The 22,546-nt window shown below is 40.4% G+C and overlaps 1 protein-coding gene across 2 annotated transcripts in view; it reads left to right on the forward strand.

Moving 5' to 3' along the window:
• The first annotated feature begins 5,998 nt into the window (after positions 1–5,998).
• creb5b (cAMP responsive element binding protein 5b) overlaps positions 5,999–22,546 on the forward strand; it is a 42,039-nt gene continuing 25,491 nt past the window's right edge. The window contains exons 1-5 of one of the 2 annotated variants that reach the window (XM_023299413.3): positions 5,999–6,082; positions 11,610–11,687; positions 11,963–12,056; positions 14,568–14,689; positions 16,034–16,191. In XM_023299413.3, coding sequence (XP_023155181.1) covers positions 11,634–11,687; positions 11,963–12,056; positions 14,568–14,689; positions 16,034–16,191 — 428 coding nt within the window. In that variant the 5' untranslated portion in view covers positions 5,999–6,082; positions 11,610–11,633. Of the gene's footprint in view, positions 6,083–6,103; positions 6,135–11,609; positions 11,688–11,962; positions 12,057–14,567; positions 14,690–16,033; positions 16,192–22,546 lie in introns of those variants that run through there. The other variant, XM_055013705.1, reaches the window with a different exon arrangement.

Genomic DNA, 22,546 nt, shown 5'->3' on the forward strand with positions numbered 1-22,546 from the left:
TGGGGTGCGGATCTGCTGCCAATTGGCCAGAAATGCAAAATTACAGTAATAATTCACCAACTTTAACTTTTTCCGATTACTTTTTTTTTTGCATGTATTGACTGTGCAGTAACGCTGAGTCCGTGCCCGATGATGGTGTAATGGGTCATCACATTTTCATACCAAGCTACCTCAGTGATGGTTAAACTATTTTTCCAGTTCTGCCTGAGAACGCTTTGAAAGCATTACATCACACACAAGCTCTTGTTTGAGGAAGCTCATGGTTTCCTTTTTAAACTGCTGGCCCTGCCGATCCGCTGTTATTTATTGATGGTTTGGCTTGATGTGTACAGCTTCAACTAATCATTACTCTTCAGTTTGTTACAGTCCATAAATGCAGGTGAGGTAATAGATGTGTTTCTGATTTTTCTCCACCAGAAATTTGCCGAATAGGTCGTTTAACCTCAGCGTGGAAACACATGCAGGCAAAGCAAGTCACGTTTAACAGCTGCTGGTAAGTGACCAAACCCTTTGGCTCCGAAAAACTCCACAAGTTTGAACTAACCAGTAATGCAATTTCCTCCCTCCCACGGCCTACAGATAAGACAGGCACCTGAATCCTTCTGGCTTCTACATTTCACATAGAATAGACACTTATTTCAAGCTCCAATCATGAGTGTGTCTATTTATGAATGAGTATTTTGTAATAAATAGAAGGTTCTGCAGACTGTTGTTGAAATTATGAAGGAGTAAATAACATAAAGGCAATACTGCTGGACACATTAATCCAAAAATATTGCTCATACAATTAAAAAAGGAATAGATTATCCTTTATTTATATGGCAGTTTAAAAATACAGCCAGAGAACATTTATAAATGTTACAAATGTTCCTCATGATCCAGTTTGAGCTCATACAAAAGCTCAGTTGTCACAAGAGTGATATACTTAGAGATGCTGAGCACTGAGGACATCCTCCTACGCTGTAATAAATCCAACAAGCCATCACACACACAGCACAATCACCGGCCACCTAATGTAAATGTTATAGGGCTGAGTGTTTGAGTGTAAAAGCATCACAGAGGTTATCTGCTGGAAACCTCCCAGCACATATGTTTTGTTGAACAAACCTCTCAGTTCCATCTCAAAGTCCAGCAGTGATGGTTCAAAGCTTGACATATTTGACTATTCCTTTCAAAGAGCTCATTTATGAGATGAAACCTGAAATGTTGCATTGTACAAAAGCAATTATGACATTTAAATTAATTAACAGAAAGGATTCCCTGTCCTGTAATCTCTATGAATAAGTTGGTTCAACACCGTCACCTCACCTATGGGTGTTGATTTCATTTAAACCTCTGAGGTGGACATGTTAAGCAGGGGTCCTGCCGTCATCCTCAGAATACTTCCTGCATTCCTGTGAATTTCTCTGCACCATTTGTACCTTTTTATACATCAATTTGTGATGGAATTGTCTTTTTTTAAGTAAAGGAAAACACAAAAATCAGGCACTATGGTAATGTGGATGTTCTAAATAAGTGTTCTCTCATTAATAGTGACAAACGTCTTTTTAGAAGCACTCCAGACTGCGTGAGCAGAGTTTACTATCTGGCAGGGTGTGGAGTGTGAGGCCGGCTTTTATGGTGGAGATGATCATCAGGTGCTGCACCGCAGCTGTCCGGAGTTCCGTTAATGAGTGATTGGTGATGAGCAGCAGCTGGACAGAGCAGGAAGGTGGAGAGAGGAATAGGAGGAAGGAGGGGGAGGATGAGGGAGGATGAGGGAGGTCAGGTGGGGACTGAAGCTGGGACAGAGGAGGGAGCCCTGACATAGGCCAGAAATACCTAAACTAACTAGTACTGTTTAACCACACAAGTTCACATAAGCTGAAGTCTATCAGCAAAGGCTGAACATCCTTAGCTTTTCAAATTTTAGTCTGTGGTTGAGGTCAAATCTTCCCAACATGTTCCTTTCTGCCACAGTGGTTAAAATTTGAATGGACTGAAGATTTTGTTAAGCCGAACATGGTTGGGGCTGGACGGCTGAAAGTGTAAAAAAAATGAGTTATAGTTGAATTAAAATAGATTCTTCTATGAAGTACAATTCAAAAGGTTTTTCAAATTTTAAATCAAATTTGAATTCTTTTTAATTAGGCAGTTTGGAGATGTACTTTGTTTCTTAGGAGGTGGAGAAGAATGTGAACCATTACATCTTGAAAAAGCTATAAAACACCAGTTGTCAGACACTTACTGATAGTATACAGCTTTATTCATTTCTTTATTATGGGCTTAGAAACAAAAAAAAATCATGCTGTGTCTTCCAACCCAACATTTTTGGAGCTCTGCCCTTTGGATAACATTAATTTGAAGCAAAACTATCAGAAAACTAAATATATTTGTGTTCCAATGCTGTACAAATAGCTTCTGTCACTGCAGGCATATACACTTATGTTAAAATATATGGAGAATAATCTCTTTGAACATCTGTTTTTCATATTTGATTACTGTCCAAAGTATTTATGAAGATGTTTTATATTTTGTTTGCAAATTGAAAACCCGTATGATACTTTTGTTATTTAGCCTCCTTCACCTTCTGCACCTGCTGCAACAAAGCATTCTCACCGGTTCTTATCTTCCCAAGGTGATCTTACCCAAAAGCATTGCACAAAGGCATAATAATAAAAGGTTTAGTATAATATAGATCAAATCTGCTTTAGTGTGGGTCACTGACCCACACTGTATCAGCTCTTTCCAACCTTAATAGTCTGCTCCTCTGGGAGCATAATGTTTGGATTGGTTGGGAAATATATTGGCAATAAAGAGACAAAAGGATGTCATAAACGTTGATTAAAGCTCTGGTTAAAAGACAGAGGCGGAGAGGCTCTGAGTTATGAGGCCTTTTCAGACTGCGTTATTGTTTCAGTGACAGAGCTCTTAGTGTGTCTAGTGGAGTGGTCGCAGGCGAGTGGTAAACATTTCTCAATGTGCGAGGAGTCATTAATCCCTGGAGCCGAGGATGGCTTCACTATACCAGCGTCTGTGGCCCAAGAAATCACAGCCGGTTGGCACCAATGGGTCACAAGGAGCTCCAACATAAATGCTTTGCACTCCAGAGCTGTTTAAATCTCTTCTAATGTGCTGTAACTGAGGCACACATTTCACAAAAAAAGGCAGCGCAAAACATTATGTGTTTTCCCCATTCAGTTCATTTGCAAGTTAACCTGTTGGTGATGATGATGCATGTGAGGGATGCCAGGTTATGGCTCTTTTGTCAGAGATAATTTTCGTATAAGAGAAGGAGAAATGGGATAATTGCAAAGAGAACTGAAATGTGAAAACTGTCACCAAAGCTGGATTACAATCTGGAAAAAGCAGAAAAGAACTTTCTGGGTTCCGATAGTTCCAGACTTACTGGGTCCTGGATGGAAAATTTGTTTGGGAAGATTTACACCACTATAGTGCAATATCAACTGGTATGATGAAAGCTATATTTGTGGTTGTGTTGTCTAATCTTGAAGCACTGTCTTAAAGAGAGTCTCAGTGTACTAATTTAGTTTTTATTATTTCAGGTTTGTGGTTCTGGACATTATATTTCTAAATTAATTGACTAAATTACCACATAGGAAATCTTAGGCCAGGTTTTATTCCAGCATAAAAATACTTTACAGTAGTAGAGCAGCGCCATTAAAAAGGCCTGTTTATGAAGTAAATTTAATTCCTTTTTTTATCTTATTTATCTATTTTATTTAATTTAACCTTTTTTGAACTTCTCAAAAATTCGCTCGATTATAAGAATTATAAACTGAAGCATGACCACAGACATAAAGCACGTTAAACCAACCAAGGGACTAAAGATACATGAAACAAAATCCAATTTAGGAACAGGAATTGCACTCTTCAATTACACATCTTTTGATTAGAGCTTTGAACTCTCCAAGAGAGACAAAATCATCACGCTGTGCTGTATTTTGAAGGTCATTCCAGCCATTCAGATGAGCAAGAATCATTACAGCTGCTTGTAAGAGATAGCAAATTATACAAGAAAGAAGGGAGTTTACACAATATTGCTTTAGTAATAAAAATATACAGCGCTGTTGAAGAAACCAGACTGTAAAGTACACAGTGATGTGTTCTGGACAATGAGTTGGATATAAAATGTAAAGAGTCTAGACAGTGAGAGTAGGCAGCATGCATATAAATAATGTCCCCACTGTCTAAAACACTTAAGAATGTAGCCTGTGCAAGCATTTTCCAAACTGTGAAAATGAGGCAGCAGCTATTTTTATAATATGCTGAGCAAGAAATATAAAATAATTTTAATTCAATTCTATCCTTTTTTTTAGCACAGAGGGTAAGGAGCATTTGAAGTTCCAACACATGGCATCTCTATGACAAAACTGCTGTCATGAAACAACCAAGTATAATGGAGATGATATTGGGCAGATAAAAAATGATGTCATAGACCAAAAATCGGTAATTAGTGTGTTCATAATTTTGTATTGAGTTCATGAGGTTGTCAATGCTACTTGTCAAATTTTGTCTCACTCTTCCTGAAGGGCTCGGTGAAGTTGATGGACATTTTAGCGAGCAGGATCACGTTGCTGGACATCCAGAGCAGGTGTTGGATGAGTGATGTGTCTGGAGAGTCTACAGATTGTGGTAGGACTGCAACATTTTTAATTCTGGAGACATGAGGATATGCGTTGTTTTGTTGAAGCATCAAGTAATGGCAGCAAATTAATGGGCTAGTCATTGGTGTGTGGATTTCATCACAATATTGTATTTGCATTACCATTCATGAAATGTAGAAGTTTTCTTTGTCAATAACATATCTCTGCAAATATCATCAATCCTACACCTGTAATGGGCCTGTCATCTGCTTTGAACAACTGAAAACGAGATTTATTAGTGAAAAGGATCTTCCTCTGTCTTGCTAGTGTCCAACAAACATGACTATTCGCCCTCTTGAGCTCATTATGACGCCATTCTGTCATTAAATCAAGACCTTGGTTGCAAACCTGCTTTCTCAGATGATTCAGTTTGAGCTGATATTCTTTAGTTGCTTCCACCAAAAACCTCATCAGCGTCTTTGTAGCTGATTGCTGATAATTTTGCAGATGAAGGAGCCACATGTGACAACCATAGGCTGCATGGTGACACATGGTCAGCCGTCATGTTGCAAATTGCCATATAATGCCGTCTGAAACTTCTTAGAGGACAAATAGTGGAGTTATGGATATCCAAGTGCCTGATTAGGGCTCTGAACTTACATACCAGCATCCAGCATGTCAAAAGGCCTGTGGTATTGCATCATTTGAAAAAAAAAATTGCGTTTTAAAGTGTTTTTTTTATGGTCAAAAGAGTGTCTCTGTACTAGTCAGCTATCTGTTCATTGTCCGTTAAAGCCACACTTAACTAGAATGTGGGATTTGTCAGCAGTTGAAGAGCTCAGATTTTTGAGAATCTGTTTTATTGCCAAGTAGATTTTCACATATGAGGAATTTGACTTCAAATTTTAGTACATAATTGCACTTTTTGTACAGTTTGCTTTATTTTACCCCCTTTTTGCAATAAAAGAATAGAAATGAGACTTTTTGTGCCAAAAAAGTAGATTTGCATGCTATGTTTGTATATTTTTTTCAGTGTAAAGCCCATTTTTAATTATTTAGAATTTAGATTTAGTAGTAGTGGCCCAATTGGATATCACCACTATGCTGCTGGAAGTTTGTCACACTATTTGATCATTACTTCTCAGCTGATGAAGTGTGTGATTACATCTTCATCCGTGATGCCACTCAGAGTTGAGATGCATTCACTTGTTTGCTTGTTTTCTAATTGGCCGGTGCCGGTGCTTCCAGCTCGGCACCACACCCACCTCCGGGCTCCAGCGCTTGTCCGTCCGTGCCTCTTTGGGCGTGCATTTGTGCAAACTCCACCCCGGTCGCGCCGCCTCCAAGCGGACCGCAATGATTTAGAAGTTCAGGAATCCCACGTGACGTCACCCGGGGGTGACGTTATGCTTCTCTAAATAGATCGTATTGTAATCTTTTCTCAGTCCAACGTGGTTTCTTCTGAGAGACTGCTTCACATTTTCTACACTTGTTTGGTAAGTTGAACGCGCCGCCACCATGCAGAGGACCGTGCATGCGCCTCTGCAGGTTTGTTGCGTTTGTTAAAAGCGATTCTTTCTTTACTTTTTCTCTCTTCCACCTCCTTCTCTTTCCTCTTTCTCCCCATGCAACAAGCTTGTTTTGTTGTTCGCTTGAGCAATCCCGGTGGAGATGTTTCTTTGTCGTTTTGCGCTTTTACGCGTGCAGCCAGAGCAGATCCGGTGGCATGTGAGTTGGGTGCGCTGTGTGTTGTCACCCCTCCGCTCGGTGTCCGTGCGTCCCGGCCTATCTGTTGACTGTTGGGTGAAGTTGAACGCGGAGTCAAGTGCCGCTGCAGCAGCCGAGGCGAGTCTGCAGGAATTCATCTTAAACAACAAGCACGGGATCGCGCATGTATTTTTCGTTGCACTTGGCACCGAATTTTGCCAAGTTTTTCCAGCTTTTTTTCCCCCCCACCCAGAGCTGGATCCCTGCATCATTATCATGCCTGTCCCATCTCGGGATAACGCAGAGCCGGCGTCCTGTGCCGGACCGTGCGTGCTGCGGTTCACCAATGACCGTCTGGAAAATAATGCCACCTTAAAACCAAACGACTCGTGCTTCTGTTTGCATTAAATTGCCGTTTATTTCTCCTCTTAAACAGCAATGTGACCAACATTACGTCATTCTGCAGACCAGTCGATATTTGATTAACCGCCGAGATGTTGAGGGTTACTTTCAGGAAGGTTGTGCTGACGAGGCGCGCTTTGTGCCTGTAGCATGGAGGGGGAGAAAAAAAATGTGTTTTAATTATTTGATTGCACTCCTGTCGCTGTCATTAGGTTTATGTGACAGCACTGTCAATACCCACTTGTTTCTCGTCTTTCAATTAACGTGCAAGCCTCTGTGTTCCCAGTGTTGTTTCAATCTGACCAGGATTTTCTGATCATTTAATACAGGTTGAGATGGATTTGTAGGTGCCCAGTTGTTATTAAAAATAGTTTATGAGTGCAACAGTTTGAGGAAAAAGTAAAATTCTTCTGTGTCTTACACAAGAAATACGTTTTCAGTTATATTTTAGGATTTAGTGAACAAATTCTCTTAGAAATAAGTATTTAATTATAATAAATAAGCTTGTCATTTGTATCAAAAGCTTCCTTATTCTGCTACAGATGTAAATGTCCAGCTGTTAAAGGTTCAAATGGTTAAATATATAAAGCATAATAACTGCAGAAAACATACAAAACACAAACAAGTTAAACTTATTGGATAAGTCAAGTAGTGCATTACTTTTAAAAAATGCAATAAACGTCTTTTATTTTGCGATAATGACCTTAAAACTGATGTTTAACAGCTTTGTAAAGACATTTAAGCCACAGTTACTGTTAGATTAATATAATTGAATGTAGAATAAAGTGGAAAAAGTATATGAATGTACTGCCTCACAAGTAAAAGGTGTTTTTATAGCAAGAATGGCCTCCACAAAGCTTAATTTTGCTGTTAAAGTTGACCAAAGTGTTGCTGTCTAGTGATGCTGATTCAATTCTTCCCATATTTTAAACAAGCTTGTTTTTTTTTATTTGTGGCAGCAGTGAAATGCATTAAGTTTATTTGTCGATGGTTGTTTCATGTGCTCACATTCCTCCGGCGATGATGTAGTGAAATGACAGCAATCATAGCAGCGATCACACTGTCCAGTAGACTTTTTATTGTCTTTCTTTTTTTAAACTCTGGGACTTTTTCCTCTCTTTTCAGCAGTGGTGTTAAAACTTTTTATGAGCACAGTCAGAATAGTGCGAGTGGTGTTAGTGCCATGGCAGCCCTCCGAGGGGGCATTTTTTGCGTTTGTTATGTGAAAGAGACCCAGTAATTGAAAGCTATTGAGGTTTTTACATCACAGCAGCCTTTTTGTCATGCACTTGGTTCGAGAGCAGAAGTTCAGGGCAGACATTGTCTAGGAGGGCCATGTTCCCTGCCTCGGGGATCGCCGTAATCCTGCCTTGAACTTGTGCTGTCAAAAGCCCAGGCGATGGGGAGCTGCAGATTTGAATCGCTGCGCGTTTGTGCTTGCTTTAACCCCATATGCCTTTGCACCCCAACCCCTGCTTTTCCTCACCATATTGTTCAAATTCTAATATGCGGTCTACCTGGAGAATTCCTCCCCAGTTCCTGTTGAAATCGAACGCCGGACCCTAATCCTTCCCCTCGCTCACATAAGGATGCAGTTAATGTAAAGTGTAACCAAATTTCCTCTGCTAAACTAAAACATCTATACTAAATGAGAGCCAAGTGCCCTTTTCCAAGGAAAGGGCGTTGAGTACTGATAATTTGAAGTGTGAAAACTATTGGATAATTCATAGAGGCCTCTGCAGAATTAATGGTTGAAAGTTTTATGCATCATATGGTTTGAATTTCCTGGTAAATGTGATGAAATGATCAAGTCCCATTTTAGAAACGGGAACAGGAAGGTAAAAGTTTATTTTTTTGCATCTGTTTGAACAGTCAGTCATGGAAACTAGTTAGTTTTGTTTATTATTAATGCCTTCTAGTGAATTGTTATGAAGTTTCAGATTGGATGAAGGTGATCAAGAGGAAGTTCAGACAGCGAGTTCGGCTGACAGGAGCTGTGCAAAGTTCTGTGTGACTTTTGAATCAAAACGTGGCCTGAAATGGTGATTCAAGGAGGCATGATTGATGCACTGGTTCTTGCTGTCACCCTGGTTTGGGCTTTTTGGCCGTGTTTGTTGTGTCAAAGGAGACCAGGTGAGTTTTTAGGGGCCCTGCAGAAGAAACTGGTGACAGAAAGAGAGAGCAGGGCTCATTGCTCCCTGACAGAGAGACCCTGTCCAGACCCTTTTTCTGCAGCCTCGGTCCTCAAGTACAGCTTGTTAGGAAAACAGCGCTGCTCAGCATAACACAATATTTGAGTGTTTTGACTGTGCTTGAGGAAATAGTCTGTACCCATGAAAAAAGGCACACATGTACATAGTGTATGACGGCATTCATGCTCGACACTTGACATGTGGCACTGTCTTGAATCCCTCCTGAACTGATATTAGTGGCAGGAAGAGATAAAAGTAATCAAATATTATAACAAGTGAGAATGATATAGTGCAATATCAGTGCTGTAAATATTGTGTGTTTTGGTCATTGCCAGAAGCACACGATAAATAAACCACTCAGCTAATGTTAATGATTAAGTTATTAGCGAGCTATCAGACGCCTTTGAAGAGCTAGCTTTGATGGGATTGAAGAGGGAGACAGAAGAAAACAACACAACATTTCGACTTTACTCTGTTTACTGCAGCTTCTTTATTCCCAAATTTCTTCTTTTAGCTTTAATTTTGAGGCTTCACAACAGAGAGGCGATGCGCTTTTGTACAAACTTTCCTAAATCATCCACTCAAAAGGCTCAGTTCACTTCTAGAAGTGCAAAATGAGTGACTGATGGGCCCTAAAGCTTCAAACTTGACATCGACTACCAGGAGTTTGAATATTCATTCCATTTTATTGTATGTCCCACAGTGAAACATCTACCTGCTTGTCATGATCACGGCTCTGGCTCAAAGCTGAAAGTGTTCCCTGGGTGTTGTGCTTTGGCTGCTCCTAAGTGGGGATTAATAGTAATAATACAGACTTAACATCTGGTACCACATCTGTCTGAGAGTGCTGCGCATCTGTACTCCTGGCATGTGATGACTGCTCTGAGGCTGTTTGTGAGGAGGAGAGTTTACACCATGATACCGGACAATAATGGAATCTTAAAATGTATACAAACTCCTTGTAAAATTCTAAAGGGCACTCAAATAAGAGGAGTTTTTGTACTTTTCTTTGCTGAGTCTTTTATAGACGTGAGCTAAACTGAACTATGTTTGATTAAACACAAATATCTTAGCAAGAACTACTTAAATAAAAGGCATCATTTGATTTAAAAAAAAATAATTTTAAATCAGGACTTGGAATAAGTAAGCGGATAATCTAAACTAAGTTTCAGTCTCAGGTTTGGATACTTGACACATCTGTATGCAACTGGGTTTCTATCCTGCTTATGTGTTCCCTTGGAAGCACTAAAAATGCCATTTAAAAAATACAAATATGTTTCTACTTTTCTGCATAGAGCTTTATGTATTCTATGCACGAACGGTTACATAAGCTGTTATCAATATATAAATATCTAAATGTGAGTTATGCATCATGTTCGCATCAGATGCAATGATTGATTTACGTGCACATCAAACCCTTTAAATGCCTTTATTTGATATAGATAAACGTTAAAGTGCACCTGGTATTTCTCTTGTTTTCTCTTCGAAATCCTGCACTAAATACATTCTAGAGTTTAGAATGTATTCAAGTCAAATGCAGAAAGGATACTTTACATTGACATGATTTAGCTTCTGTAAACACAGGAAGGGTATAACATTTATATAAGTTTAAATAAGTTTTCAGTCTTCAATTTTTGTGTTTCTCTGGTTTCAGTTTGTATTTTTTTCAACAGATCTTATCTACGAGGCTCCCTTCTTTCTGTAGGTGTTTGTCCTCAGTTTCACTTTGAATTATTAAAGCTAAAATAATAGCTGAAGCCTCTTAACATGAGACATGATGCATGGCTTTGGCTCTTGTCTACTGAGCAATTACTCCTAAAGTACACATTTGGCTGCAGTTGCAGGTAAATAAATATGTTGGGCTCATACTTTAAAACTTTAGAACTAAGTTTTGTTTTTAAAGTTGTTTTTTTTTTTTTGACCAAGTAAACTGTATCCTTCGATTAGACACTGCTGCTCTGCCGCCACTTCCTTTTTCTCTTTCTCACTATACCAACTGAGTAAATTAATGCAACCTTTAAACAATGACTGTACAACTGAAACCCGACAATACAGAGCTGTTCGACTGTATTTCGGTGCTTTCCGTTTAAAGCTCATTCTGTCTCACTGCGTTACATTACTGAAAATGCATATTTCTACTGAGAAATAGTTGCATTTGCCAGAGCAGCACCACATGTGCTCGACCAGATCCTGTCGCTTTGTGTTGAGAATAAACATTTGAAGACCCCATGTTGAAACAGCGGTTTCAACATCGTGTTGGTGTTTGATTACAAATTTCAAACACGGTTTATCATGTCAGTGTTTGTGCTCAAATTTTAGCCCAAACCGATTACAGTTGTCCCCTACACATATATACATATGTACCTCTGTAAACAGATTTGAATGAGTTTAGCTGTAATTGAAAGTTTTATGGAGTGCTATAGCAATTCTTTATTTTTGTTGGTTCATGGATGACTTTAGAGTATGTATATATAGCCTGTGTGGTTACGTGTAATAAAAACATAGACTTAAAAAAAAGTTTTTCCTGAAGTTATTGACTGCAGTGTTTCCACAAACCTAGTCTTCATGGATTGCTCTAGTGTGGGAAAACTGGTGCAGGTGCAGTGAAAATTTTCTGTCTAGCATGACACAAGGAGTGTATTTTTCCTCTTATGTGCTGGCAAGGCAACTCAAGTCATTCCCCTCCTTGCTTTCTTCTTTTGTCCCACTTTGTTTTTTGTAGTTTTATGAGAAGTTGGCCAGAGTGATGAACTCAGACCAGGAAAGGCCGTTCGTGTGCAACGCTCCTGGCTGTTCTCAGGTGAGTGTGTCGAGACACCACAACACAAAGCGTGCATGTGTGTACGTAAGTCCGCCTGTAACATGAAGAGGTATACATTGAGGAGGCCGGAGGAATAGGTTTCTGCCTCTTGCGCACAAGAGGAGAAACAGAATAGCTTAGAACTGGATGAAACACAAACTGTAAATAACACTGCAGGTGTAAAAATACCTACAGGAGAAAAAGCTCTTCAAGGAGTGTTATTTTAGGGCAAGGATTAGCACATTTTTGTCATGCAATCTTTCCTCTTTCAACAGCGATTCCCCACGGAGGACCATCTGATGATACATCGACACAAACATGAGATGACCCTTAAGTTCCCCTCCATAAAGAACGACAACATGTTATCAGGTGAGTTATGTCTGCATCAATACAGACTCTGGGGCTTGTAGTTTGTTTGCAGGTGTGTTCCTCGGTGACTCATGCACAGACACACTTGTCTATCATCAAAAACCTTTATGTGCGTGTCCAGTCAAGTTGTTTACAGTAATGTAAGTCACATGACACACGCAACCTTGCAGCTCGGTTCTAGTCGGTGCATGATGCGGCGACGCTAAATCTAAATTTCTTTGATTGATTTGCATTTTCTCATCCTTCAAGCTGCCACACAGGCAGTACGAGAGTTGAAAGGGAGTTTTAGAGATGTTGGAGTGACCTGCTGATCTGCACATTAATCTACTGTTGGAAGAAACTGCGTACATGGGTCAACCCAAGGCCGATCCATAAATATAGATCTCCATTCCTAGAAATGTCCCAGCCACACTAGCTGTTGTCTGATGTGAACCACTCCAGCCAAATCCCTGAGATTGTGTCTTCTTGTATTATTTAGAGTCAGCGGACAGCAGGATCAGATTTTCTAGGCCAGGTGTCTTTATCGCCTGCTGACTGAGTTACAGCTCTGACCACTTCTCTTACCAAGAGTTTAAACTCAGGATAAAATAGCCAGTAGTTATACTGAACACTGAGTTACATCTGAGCCACTCTTTACCTTTTAGCACCACACTTGTTGACCTAAAGTTAACCTCCTGCTCTAGTTGCTTTTCCTCATATCCTCAACTAAAAACTGACATTATTCTTTTAAAAAAAAAATAAATAAAACAATAGAGCTTGAGTTATATTCTCAGTGTCTAACACTTTAAAAGGTATATTTGGAGTAAAACTGTATTTTGGGTACACAGGTCACGATGAAAGTTCGAGTCAATGCCCAGTCTAGCCAGAACGGATAAACAGACCATGAAGTATGCTTTTAGCCTTTGAAACAATCGTGATCCTAAAATCACCTTCAACTGTCTGAAACCTGATCTGTGTGCACCCCCCACAACGTCAAGTTGAATACCGCAGCTCGACTGAGCTCAACAAATGAGACCCCCACTCGGTAGGTGGGATCTGTACTTTGTCAGCCAAAATGGGGTTGTCAAGGGGAGTATCTCTCTCTCTCACTAAGTAAATGGGAGTAATGCTTTCTTAAAAACACAATACGTAATAACAGTGTACGTTCCGTTATTCTTTAAGTGGATCTCCATTAGCTTGTTTAAAGTGTTTTTGCTGGTGTAACTGGGGTCCAGCTAAATATAAGATTCAAACAAATGAGCAGGCAGGTTTGAAAAGCAGGGTTTTTTTTTTTTTTTTAAATAAATCACCAAATTGCACTATTTTTCAGAGCCAGAAATTGAAATGGTCCTTGAACATTTTGTGTGTAATGTACAGTACAGTTAAGAAAAACAACCAAGCGTAAAATTGTGATATTTCATCCAAACTCTTTTTATTTAGTGTCGTGTTCAAAAATTTGCCATAAATAAAGTATTTGCATGAACCAGATTCTAAGAAAAAATAAAAAATCTGCATTTTACAGTGCAACTGATAAGCTAAGAGTGACTTAGCTACAACCAACAGTGGCATGACAGAAATTTCAGCTGAACTACAGGCTGTGTTTACACAGAGCAGAGAAGAGGTGACCAGAGAGATGGAGAGTACATTATAGCACACTTGATCAATAAAATAAATTGCAGCATGGCTCAGAAATGAACAGAAGTTGTCAGCAAGTTTACGGAAGACACATTCAGCAGGATAAAATATTTTTGAGTTTGTGTGCAGGATAATGTGAAAAATGATTAGTTTGTGGAAGTTATGAAAATAAATAGCCTATCTATAGTATATGGGGGCTAATTTTAGGTTCGGTATCGGTGACACCTGTGGGCACTTGGAACATGTTGTACATGCTGATTTCAACATTTTACCCTTTTTTTTTGTTAAATCAAAGAAATTTAACTTGCAGGACCTTATATAGTGGTGAAAAATGAACCCACACTAAGTCAAAATGTGACAGGAGCGAAAAACATTCACAACAAAATGCCAAACATATAAAAAAAAATCTGACAATAAGGAAAGTAAATTTGCAAATTAAAGGTCAACAGAGAAGAGAAGAAACAATAGTAAAATGTGATCCATACAAATATATTTGCTAAAGTTAACTGTTTGTCTTGCTGATGTATGTATGATGTCCTGTTCTGTTTAAATTTGTTTATGTTGCTTATGTGCTCTGTTTGTTTGGTGATGTCATTATACACTATTATACTAATATATATATATATATATATATATATATATATATATATATATATATATATATATATATATATATATATATATATATATATATATATATATATATATGCAGATGTTTAATGTTGCATTCACCGCAGTCACTTAATAACAACTGAATAAGATAAATCTAAAATTGAAAAGAATGAAGAATCATAATGTGCTGCAGGATCCTTGTTTTCCACGCTGCTCTAGCCCCTTTGCTTCTGCTGTCCACAATAACACTGTTAACAGTGGTTAAAACCTTTCTTTCATTTCCAGACCAGACGCCCACACCAACACGCTTCCTGAAGAACTGTGAGGAGGTGGGATTGTTCAGTGAGCTGGATTGCTCCATTGAGCAGGAGTTTTGCAAAGCCCAGGAAGAGGAGGACAGTAAACAGGTACTGCAGAGTCGAGAACAAAGCCTCAGGCAGAAAAACCCACATGAACCTAAAGCCACAGCCCTTCACAGGGGTTGGGTTAGGTGGTTATGAACTCTTACCCGGTGCAACCATCAGTCATGTCACTAGCAGCAGCCCACACACTATGGCCTGATATCACACTTTTAATAGATTGAAAATGCCTAGACCTCATGTAACCGCACTCTGCTCTCCGGGTTAAAAACCCAACAATCACAATGTGTATACACCTCAGGTATTTCTGCCCATATTTTCTCCTTTTCATCAAAAGTCTACTCGTGTGTTGCACATCCAGACACCACCCTCCATGATCCCCATCTGTCTTGTCAACAGTGACAGACAGATGGGGATCAAGCCAAGCAGGTGGAGATTTGTCACCCACCACAGGTGAGGAGAAAAGATATCAGGTTCTCCACCTGTAACTTCAAACAGCTCTCAGAGGCTTCTTGTAGGGAGGGAGTCCTGTTTCTTCCCAGAAATAAAGACAGACCCCTGAGACAACATTTTGGCAGCAATAAAAGACCAGGCGAGACAGTCTCGCATGTGAGCGGAGTCGCGAAGCTTTGACATTTGACAAAGGACGTGATCATTTATGCATTATAGATCCGCCCTGAGGCACCTTCACCTGAAACATGGGTACTCGTCAAATCACCACAAGACAGACTGCTTATCTAATGTCTGGAAGGATGTGCAGAGCGTGCTGTAGCTAAGCTGTTGTCTGGGTGGTTTGGCTCTGAAGCTCGTCTGTGCTCAGGTCAGCCTGCCCAGCCTGTGTGGTTTATGACGGGAGGCTCTGCTAAGTCAGCAGGAGGCGAGTCGGAGCAAGACTCTTTGGGAGTGTAAAGCACAATAAGTAGAGATAAGGAGCATTGAAACTTAAGGAAAACAACAATTGACTATTATGACTGTAAAACAGTCACATGTTCATATACGACAATGCACTGCTGACTGTATTCTTCTTTTTAATCTTAGACATTTTCTGCAGCTGCATGTGTGTTGAGCTCAGTGTTCTTTTGTTCCATATGATACAGATGTATATTCATTACATGTGACAGAGGCAAAACAAACAAAGCATCCTGCTGGGTAAATAAAAATAAGGGGAACCTGGTCCTCATTAGACTCTCAACATTTCCCCAATGCAACACAGAAAAGCCTGTAGATTATAGTTTACATAGCTCCTCATTACCGATTCAAGCTGGGTGCATGGAGCCCAAGGCCAAACAGTCGGAGCGCTCGAGTTGGCCTGAAAAATTCAACTTGCTGGAGAGAATCAAGAGATGACTAACGCTGTGTAATCTGCTTGTTCTTCTCCTCTGTTCTTTGCAGAACATCTCACTGCACGGCCAAGGAGGCCAAGGCCAGCACCAGCAGTCCCACTCACGGATGGGCAACCACGACACCAGCATAGTGATCCAGCAGGCGCTGCCATCGCCTCAGTCCAGCTCCGTCATCACTCAGGCTCCATCCACAAACAGACAGATAGGGTGAGTTTGCAGAGATCTACACAAAAAAAATGGTTCTTGGCACCAATGCCAGGCAAGAAGCATTTCTAAGAACCTTTTAGCAAAAGGTTTAGAAAAGAATCCTCAGACAAGATGTTTCAGCTCTGATCCAAAAGTCTTCTTCAGGTTTGAAGCAGCTGAAAGAAAAGTCTAGTTGCTTTTTACTGAAGTTTTTAGGATCACCATCACCTGGATGGCTGAGAAACCACACTGATGTATCAAAAAAAGAAACATTTCTTTAAAGAAACCCCTAAAGGTACCTCAAACATGCATCAAAAATGGTTTCACCATAAATGGCACTGCAAAGAAGTTTAGCAACTTTTCTTAGTTTTCTTTAAGGAGCCATTTTCAAGGTAGTTCATTGTGGACCGACCTATTTTTATTGAGATGTCAGGATGTGATGATTGTCTAAACATTTTTTAGGAAAAGAAAAATCGAAAATTTACAGCATTTCAGAATCCCTTTCATTTTATCACATTTAAAATTTTGGGTTCTTGGTTAAACAGAGCAACATATACCAAGATGCCAGTTTGGGATTTGGGAAACTGAGTAGCATTTCTGACTGTTTTCTGATGTTTTATAGAGCAAATGATTCATCTGCAGCTCTGATTTTATGCTATTACCTGCCTCCAAACCAAAAAAACTCCAATAGCAATAAAGAATCATATAAAGTACATGGAGAACCAAGTTCTTCAGGTCGTGATGGTGCTTTGAAAAAACAGGAAACCTTTAAAAAAAACATTTTAAAACTTTTTTGAGAAGATAAAGTGAAGTAATGTATACTATTACATTTGCTGCAGAAAGAGAAGGAATAGTTTTTTCAAATGTGAGAATTTCTTTCTGTTACCACGGGGTAGAGGCACTGCTGAGAACTGCTGACAGACTGAAAATTATCTGACAAGTGCAGTGGTTGGAGTGTATCCTCCCACCTCAAGTGTGCCCCTGTTACAGTGACAGCCTGAGGCTCAGTCCGGGCCCTTTGTGTCCGTGCCGGCTGTCATCCCTCCGTAGTCTCTGAAGTAATGTCAGTGTTTTGTTACATTCGGAGCAGTGTGTGTGGTGCTGGCGATTCATGTTTTGCTGTTCATTCAGCATTGTCCCACAGCAGAGCATGCCAAAGAGGGTCCCAGAGGACAAGATGAGGTCATTGTTGAAGCCTTAGCCGTGACTGCTTTTACAACGGTTTAGCGTTTCATGCTCCAAAATAGTTCCTTTCACAGCATGGGAATGTCAGCCACCTTAGAGCTCCGTTTCTCTGATATCTTTGCAGACAATGTAGTATCAGCTGTGCGTTTAGTGGTTGGGTGTTTGCTTCTAGAGTATTTTTCATCCGAGTCATAATCAGATCTTGTGCTGATGACCCATATCTGCATGTGCCTGTGGTTTTGTCTGTATATATCAGAAACATTTTTTCCCTGATGAAGACACTCCACTGACCTCATTCATTCCTTATGCCACCTTCAAACTTGTGCCAGGGCTTTGTTACTGTAAACCAGGCCTGTGGCAAGCTAGCTCGACACTGAGATGGGTCAGTCTTAGGCCGGTACTGCGTCGAGGTTGTCCTGTGTAGATTTACAGCTTGAGGAGCTAGTGAATATTGGATGGGAGGCCCATCACTAAGCCTGACTGACACCCCGTCAGGCTCTTTGTCAAGCACAGGGGTGGAATTTCATCCCCTTGGAGGAGCAGCAATCACTGCCAGAAACAGAGACTTTGCTTGGCCTGCTTCACCTGAGTTTACCTGTCATTATAAACTCCTCGCATCGCACCAATTCACCTCACAGCCCTTTATGATCACAGAGCCCTCAGTGATTTGTTGAGAGAGTGGTGGTTGTGGTGCTGCTGCAATCACATCTCTTGAAAATCAGAGCCGCTCCTGTTATCTGTCACACATTTATTGAGGAAACCTCTGAGCAGCAATTATATGAGGTGAAATACCAGGGGGTGTTTATTAGGAAGGTGGAATCCTGATGCAAAAATAGGATGAGGAGATTCACACGAGAGAAAACTGATCTGGAAATGTTCACATCAGCAGGAAAATGGGCTGAGGAAACCCCTCCGCTGAAAAGCAATGCTTCCACAGGAAGCCATCAGGGCTAACCAAAGCCTCTGTGCACAGGGTCTCTCCACAGGAACTTCCTACATGGAGAACATGCTGCACACACACGCGCTCACTGTGAGTTAGGGAAACTACACAAGTTCTCATCAGTGGTTCCCTATGACATAAGATTTAATTGCCCTGTTATCCTGTTAAGCCACCAAAACTGTCTTTGTGGACAAAAGACGTAAAACTAGAAGCATAGATTCTCGCTGTGCAAATGTTTGTGTTGAATTTTAACCATAATAACCTAAGAGACAATTAAGAAACAGTTATCCTCGTCAGGAATGGTAAGGTTTGTGTATGTGATCATCGCAGGCCTATAAATCTTTTAATCCTGACACACAATGTGGAGCTCTGTGGTGAATATGTCTCCAAATGAGACAAAATCACCAAACAAAATCAGTTTAATCTCACTTCCATCTGCTTCCTCGGTTTGTTCCTCGGCAAAGCGCGAGCATCCAATGAATTAGGATAACAAGTCATTTTCATTGCTCCACAATGTTTACTAAAGAGCTTTGAGGCTTGGAATCAATTAGGATTGGCTTTCCTCAAGTCCATTTACTTTAGGATTGAGCTGGGCCTGCAGCTGTGAAACCTGAGGACCTCTCTCCCTCTCTCTTTCTCCCTCTCCCTTTGCTCCGAGTCCTTAAACAAGGTCTTTGGGGAGCTGCACTGACACAAACCAGTGTTAAAACCAGGCATAAAAAGCAGCCCAGCAGATCTTAATGTCACAGCTATCATTATCACACAAAGGGAAGCGGTGTCCAACAGTTCTCAAATGCTCTCTGCTTTTCAATGATAAACATCTGGCGCTGAGTTATGTCAGAGTTAAATGCGTTGGACGTTACTAGTCAACCATGTGAGATACAATGTTTTGTGGAGACCTGCGGGGAGATCTGTGGGTAGATGGGTGTGGGCACAAGGCATTAAAATGACATTCTTCTATTTTGGCTCAATAGAGGAATTCAGTCCCATTGTTTCCATTACATAGCACAGTGGACCTGAAGGCAGCTGGACTGAGTGAGGAGTGATTACAGTACAGATGTGGTGAAATATCTGATCATCAATTTATGATGACGGGCTATTTAAATATGTCTCTCAATTTTGGCTGTGTCTGTAACCAGGTGCTTCAATTTAACAAGGACTTTATCTATTGGCTTAAATAAGAAAATTTCAAAGAATGTTAAAGACTGTGAGAACCTAAAAGTTGCAAATCTCAGAAAAATCGACTGTTTATGTCAGACAGTTTTGTTCGTGATCGTTTAACCCTCCCAACGCCAAAACTCAACAATGGCTTTGAAAGGCATGTCATCTTATATATTGCCAAAATTCTACCATTAATCAGAGCAGGAAGCTGTGAAAACACAAAGACTTGTCAAATTTTCAACTTTTTCAGCACTTTTGAAGCTTTTCAACAGTCCCAGAACTTATCATCTATGTAGTCACATGTTGTGCCATTAAAAACTTTCACCTAAAATCATGACATTTCACCAAAATCACTTTATTCTGTGGCATCGAAAAATTTGAAAAAAATAGAACATTTGTTGTAACCAGATTCTGGAAAAAACAAAAAATTCTGCCAATCATGAGTACAACAGAAAACCCATTAGTGACTCAGCTGTGACCACCAGTCACATGACAAAAATTAAAAGAGTTTTGAGCTTGGTTGGACTGAACTGCAGGCAGTGTTTATGTTGAGCAGATAGAAGAAACAAATTAAAAATCTAAATGTTAAAATGTCTAGAACATGCAGAGTCACTGCTTGTTTTTCCAGTATTGGTAACACCTGTGGGTGTTTGGGAAAATGTTGTGCATGCTGATTCCAGATTTATTTTTTTTAAATTTAGAAAAAAATCAAAGGAATTCAACTTATATATTTTTTTGCTTTTTGCACGATTTATGACATTCTAACTGTCATACTGCACAAAAGGCATCACTTTATTTAGTGCAAATGTGCCAACAATTCCCCTGACTTAAAACCAGTCTAGCATACTCATTTCACGCATGCCATTTGTTTGTAGAGACTTTTTCTTCCCTTTTGTAAGTGGAAGATTTATCTGTAAATATATATATATGCGCACTGCATGCAGCTTAAAATTTGGCTGTCACATCATCATGCAGAGCTTTAAAGGAAGTTAATTTGTGGTTTTGTTTCCCATGCTGCTTCGAATGCATGATATTTTCACACCTCTGGCCCACAGCTACTTGTGGTCCTTGTTTTTGCCTTTAAGGGAAGTAGCGCAAAATAGATGCTGGTCTTCGTGCGTTCTCCAAAGCAGAGTTTCTTGCAAAGTGTAGAGTGACATATACATACATTTACTGCAAACTTCCTGTGTTTTTGCAAAGAGATTTGGTGACATGTCTATTGGTTATTAAGGACCACTCGATCTAGATTTACTGCCGTTGTCTTTGTTTAAACAAATCTGTTGGACAAAGCACATTTCTTTTCGGTCAGTATAAATTATGATCATCATACCAATCTATGATCACTGCTAGATATGATTTCTACAAAACTCTCTTCAAGCTGTAAAGCTAATGGTCACATCTTGAAAACAAATGTAGTTCATGTGTGAACGTGCACATAAAGTGTATTTTGAAGCTCTAATGTTAATGATAATGCAGTGGAGCTGAAAGCTTTGATGGCTTTGACACGAGGATGTATTGCTTGTCACATTTTTATAGATTGCACAACATGAATGTCATAAAACAACTGTGCAGATTTCTATGTGCATTGTGCAAGTGCAGTGAAAGAGAAAGCGCTATGGGCTTTCCGTGGGCAAAATTTGACCTTACAAACTCCACAATTTAAACAAAACATCTTTTATTATTGTTTATGATTAGATTGCATTCACAAAGCTGTGATAAGGAGGGAGGTCCATCCTGAGAGCAGGGGTTCGGGACCTCTCCTGCTCCGACTTGACACCTCTCCACAGTCAAAAATGGGTCATCAACTGTGTATGATTCAAATTAATGCAGCTAAAGAAGAAGTCAGTGGACAGAAGGTGCAGAAAAACAAAGGTATACAGTGTAATCACTTGCAAAAAACAGAAGAGAGAGAGAAAGAAAGAGAAAGAAAGCAGGATGTACATCTGACCTGAATTAAGATGAGCTCATTGTGTACTGCAGTGGGTTTAATAGTGCGTTTGTAGAGGAACGCCCAGACTCTGTTCCCTCTCATTCCAGCGGGTCTGTGTCATCCCTGCCCCGGGGCCACCACACATGCAGGCTCCTGCACAAGCAACTCACACACAGGGACGTGCCTCACAGCTCTGGGGAGCGCAGGGATCACGACGTGGGGAAGTGTGGAAAAGGGGGATCAGAGGTGGACGGAGAGGAGGAAAAATGGGATCAGAGGTGGATGGAGGAGAGGAAGAGGGTATTAGGAGGTAGATGGAGGAGAGGAAATGAAGGATCAGGAGGGTGGAGGAGAGGCATGAGATGTGGATGGGACGTTTTGTTGCGGGATGGAGGAGAGGATAAAAGGCATGTCTGCGCAAGGAAAGTTAAAGATGGATCATGTTTGGGATGGAGGCTCGGGCCAAATGGCATCAGAGGAATGAAGTGTGGGGAAAAAAAAAAATTTGCTGAGATTATGAAAGGAGAATGCGGACGGAAAGCTGAATGAGAAGTGATGACAGAAATCATGTGGTAGTATGAAAGGAAGAGGAGAACAAACATGCTAATAAATAGTCATGTTTTAGCAGATGAAAAGTGGGAAAGATGAAGTGTCCCTGAAAGCGAAAGGGCTGCCGTGCGCCAAATGTTACAACACCGGTCAGGTGTTGCTGACAGATGCCAGGTTAGCTTGTAACAAGATGACACGGTGGTTGCTGAAGAGTTTTCCCGACGTCCTTACGTCGAAAAATGAAGGGCAACCCGTCTTCCCCAGCCAGCGGCATCTAATGAACCAAAACAGTATCATATTTGGGGAATAAATACCATATCATTCACCACCGGTCCTCAAGTGCGCTTTGGCATGGCTTTACTCAGCTCGAGGCACCCCGATGTGAGGACACCCCATCCCAGATCTGTCCCTGAGACGCACCCTCCCAGCATCCATCCCTTCTCTAGCCCGCTAATAAAAGTCAGCTTGTGTCGTAACCCATTACGGCTGATTTATTTGATCAAATTCATATTATTTCCTCAGTCCAAACCCCATGGCACTCTCCTCCCACCAGTGATTAAAGGCAGTAAATCAGGGGCAGGTCCTGTGTAGTGTTTACTCAGAGAGCCAGG

The sequence above is a fragment of the Amphiprion ocellaris genome, chromosome 9 (genome assembly GCF_022539595.1).
Source record: "Amphiprion ocellaris isolate individual 3 ecotype Okinawa chromosome 9, ASM2253959v1, whole genome shotgun sequence".
Lineage (NCBI taxonomy): Eukaryota > Metazoa > Chordata > Actinopteri > Pomacentridae > Amphiprion > Amphiprion ocellaris.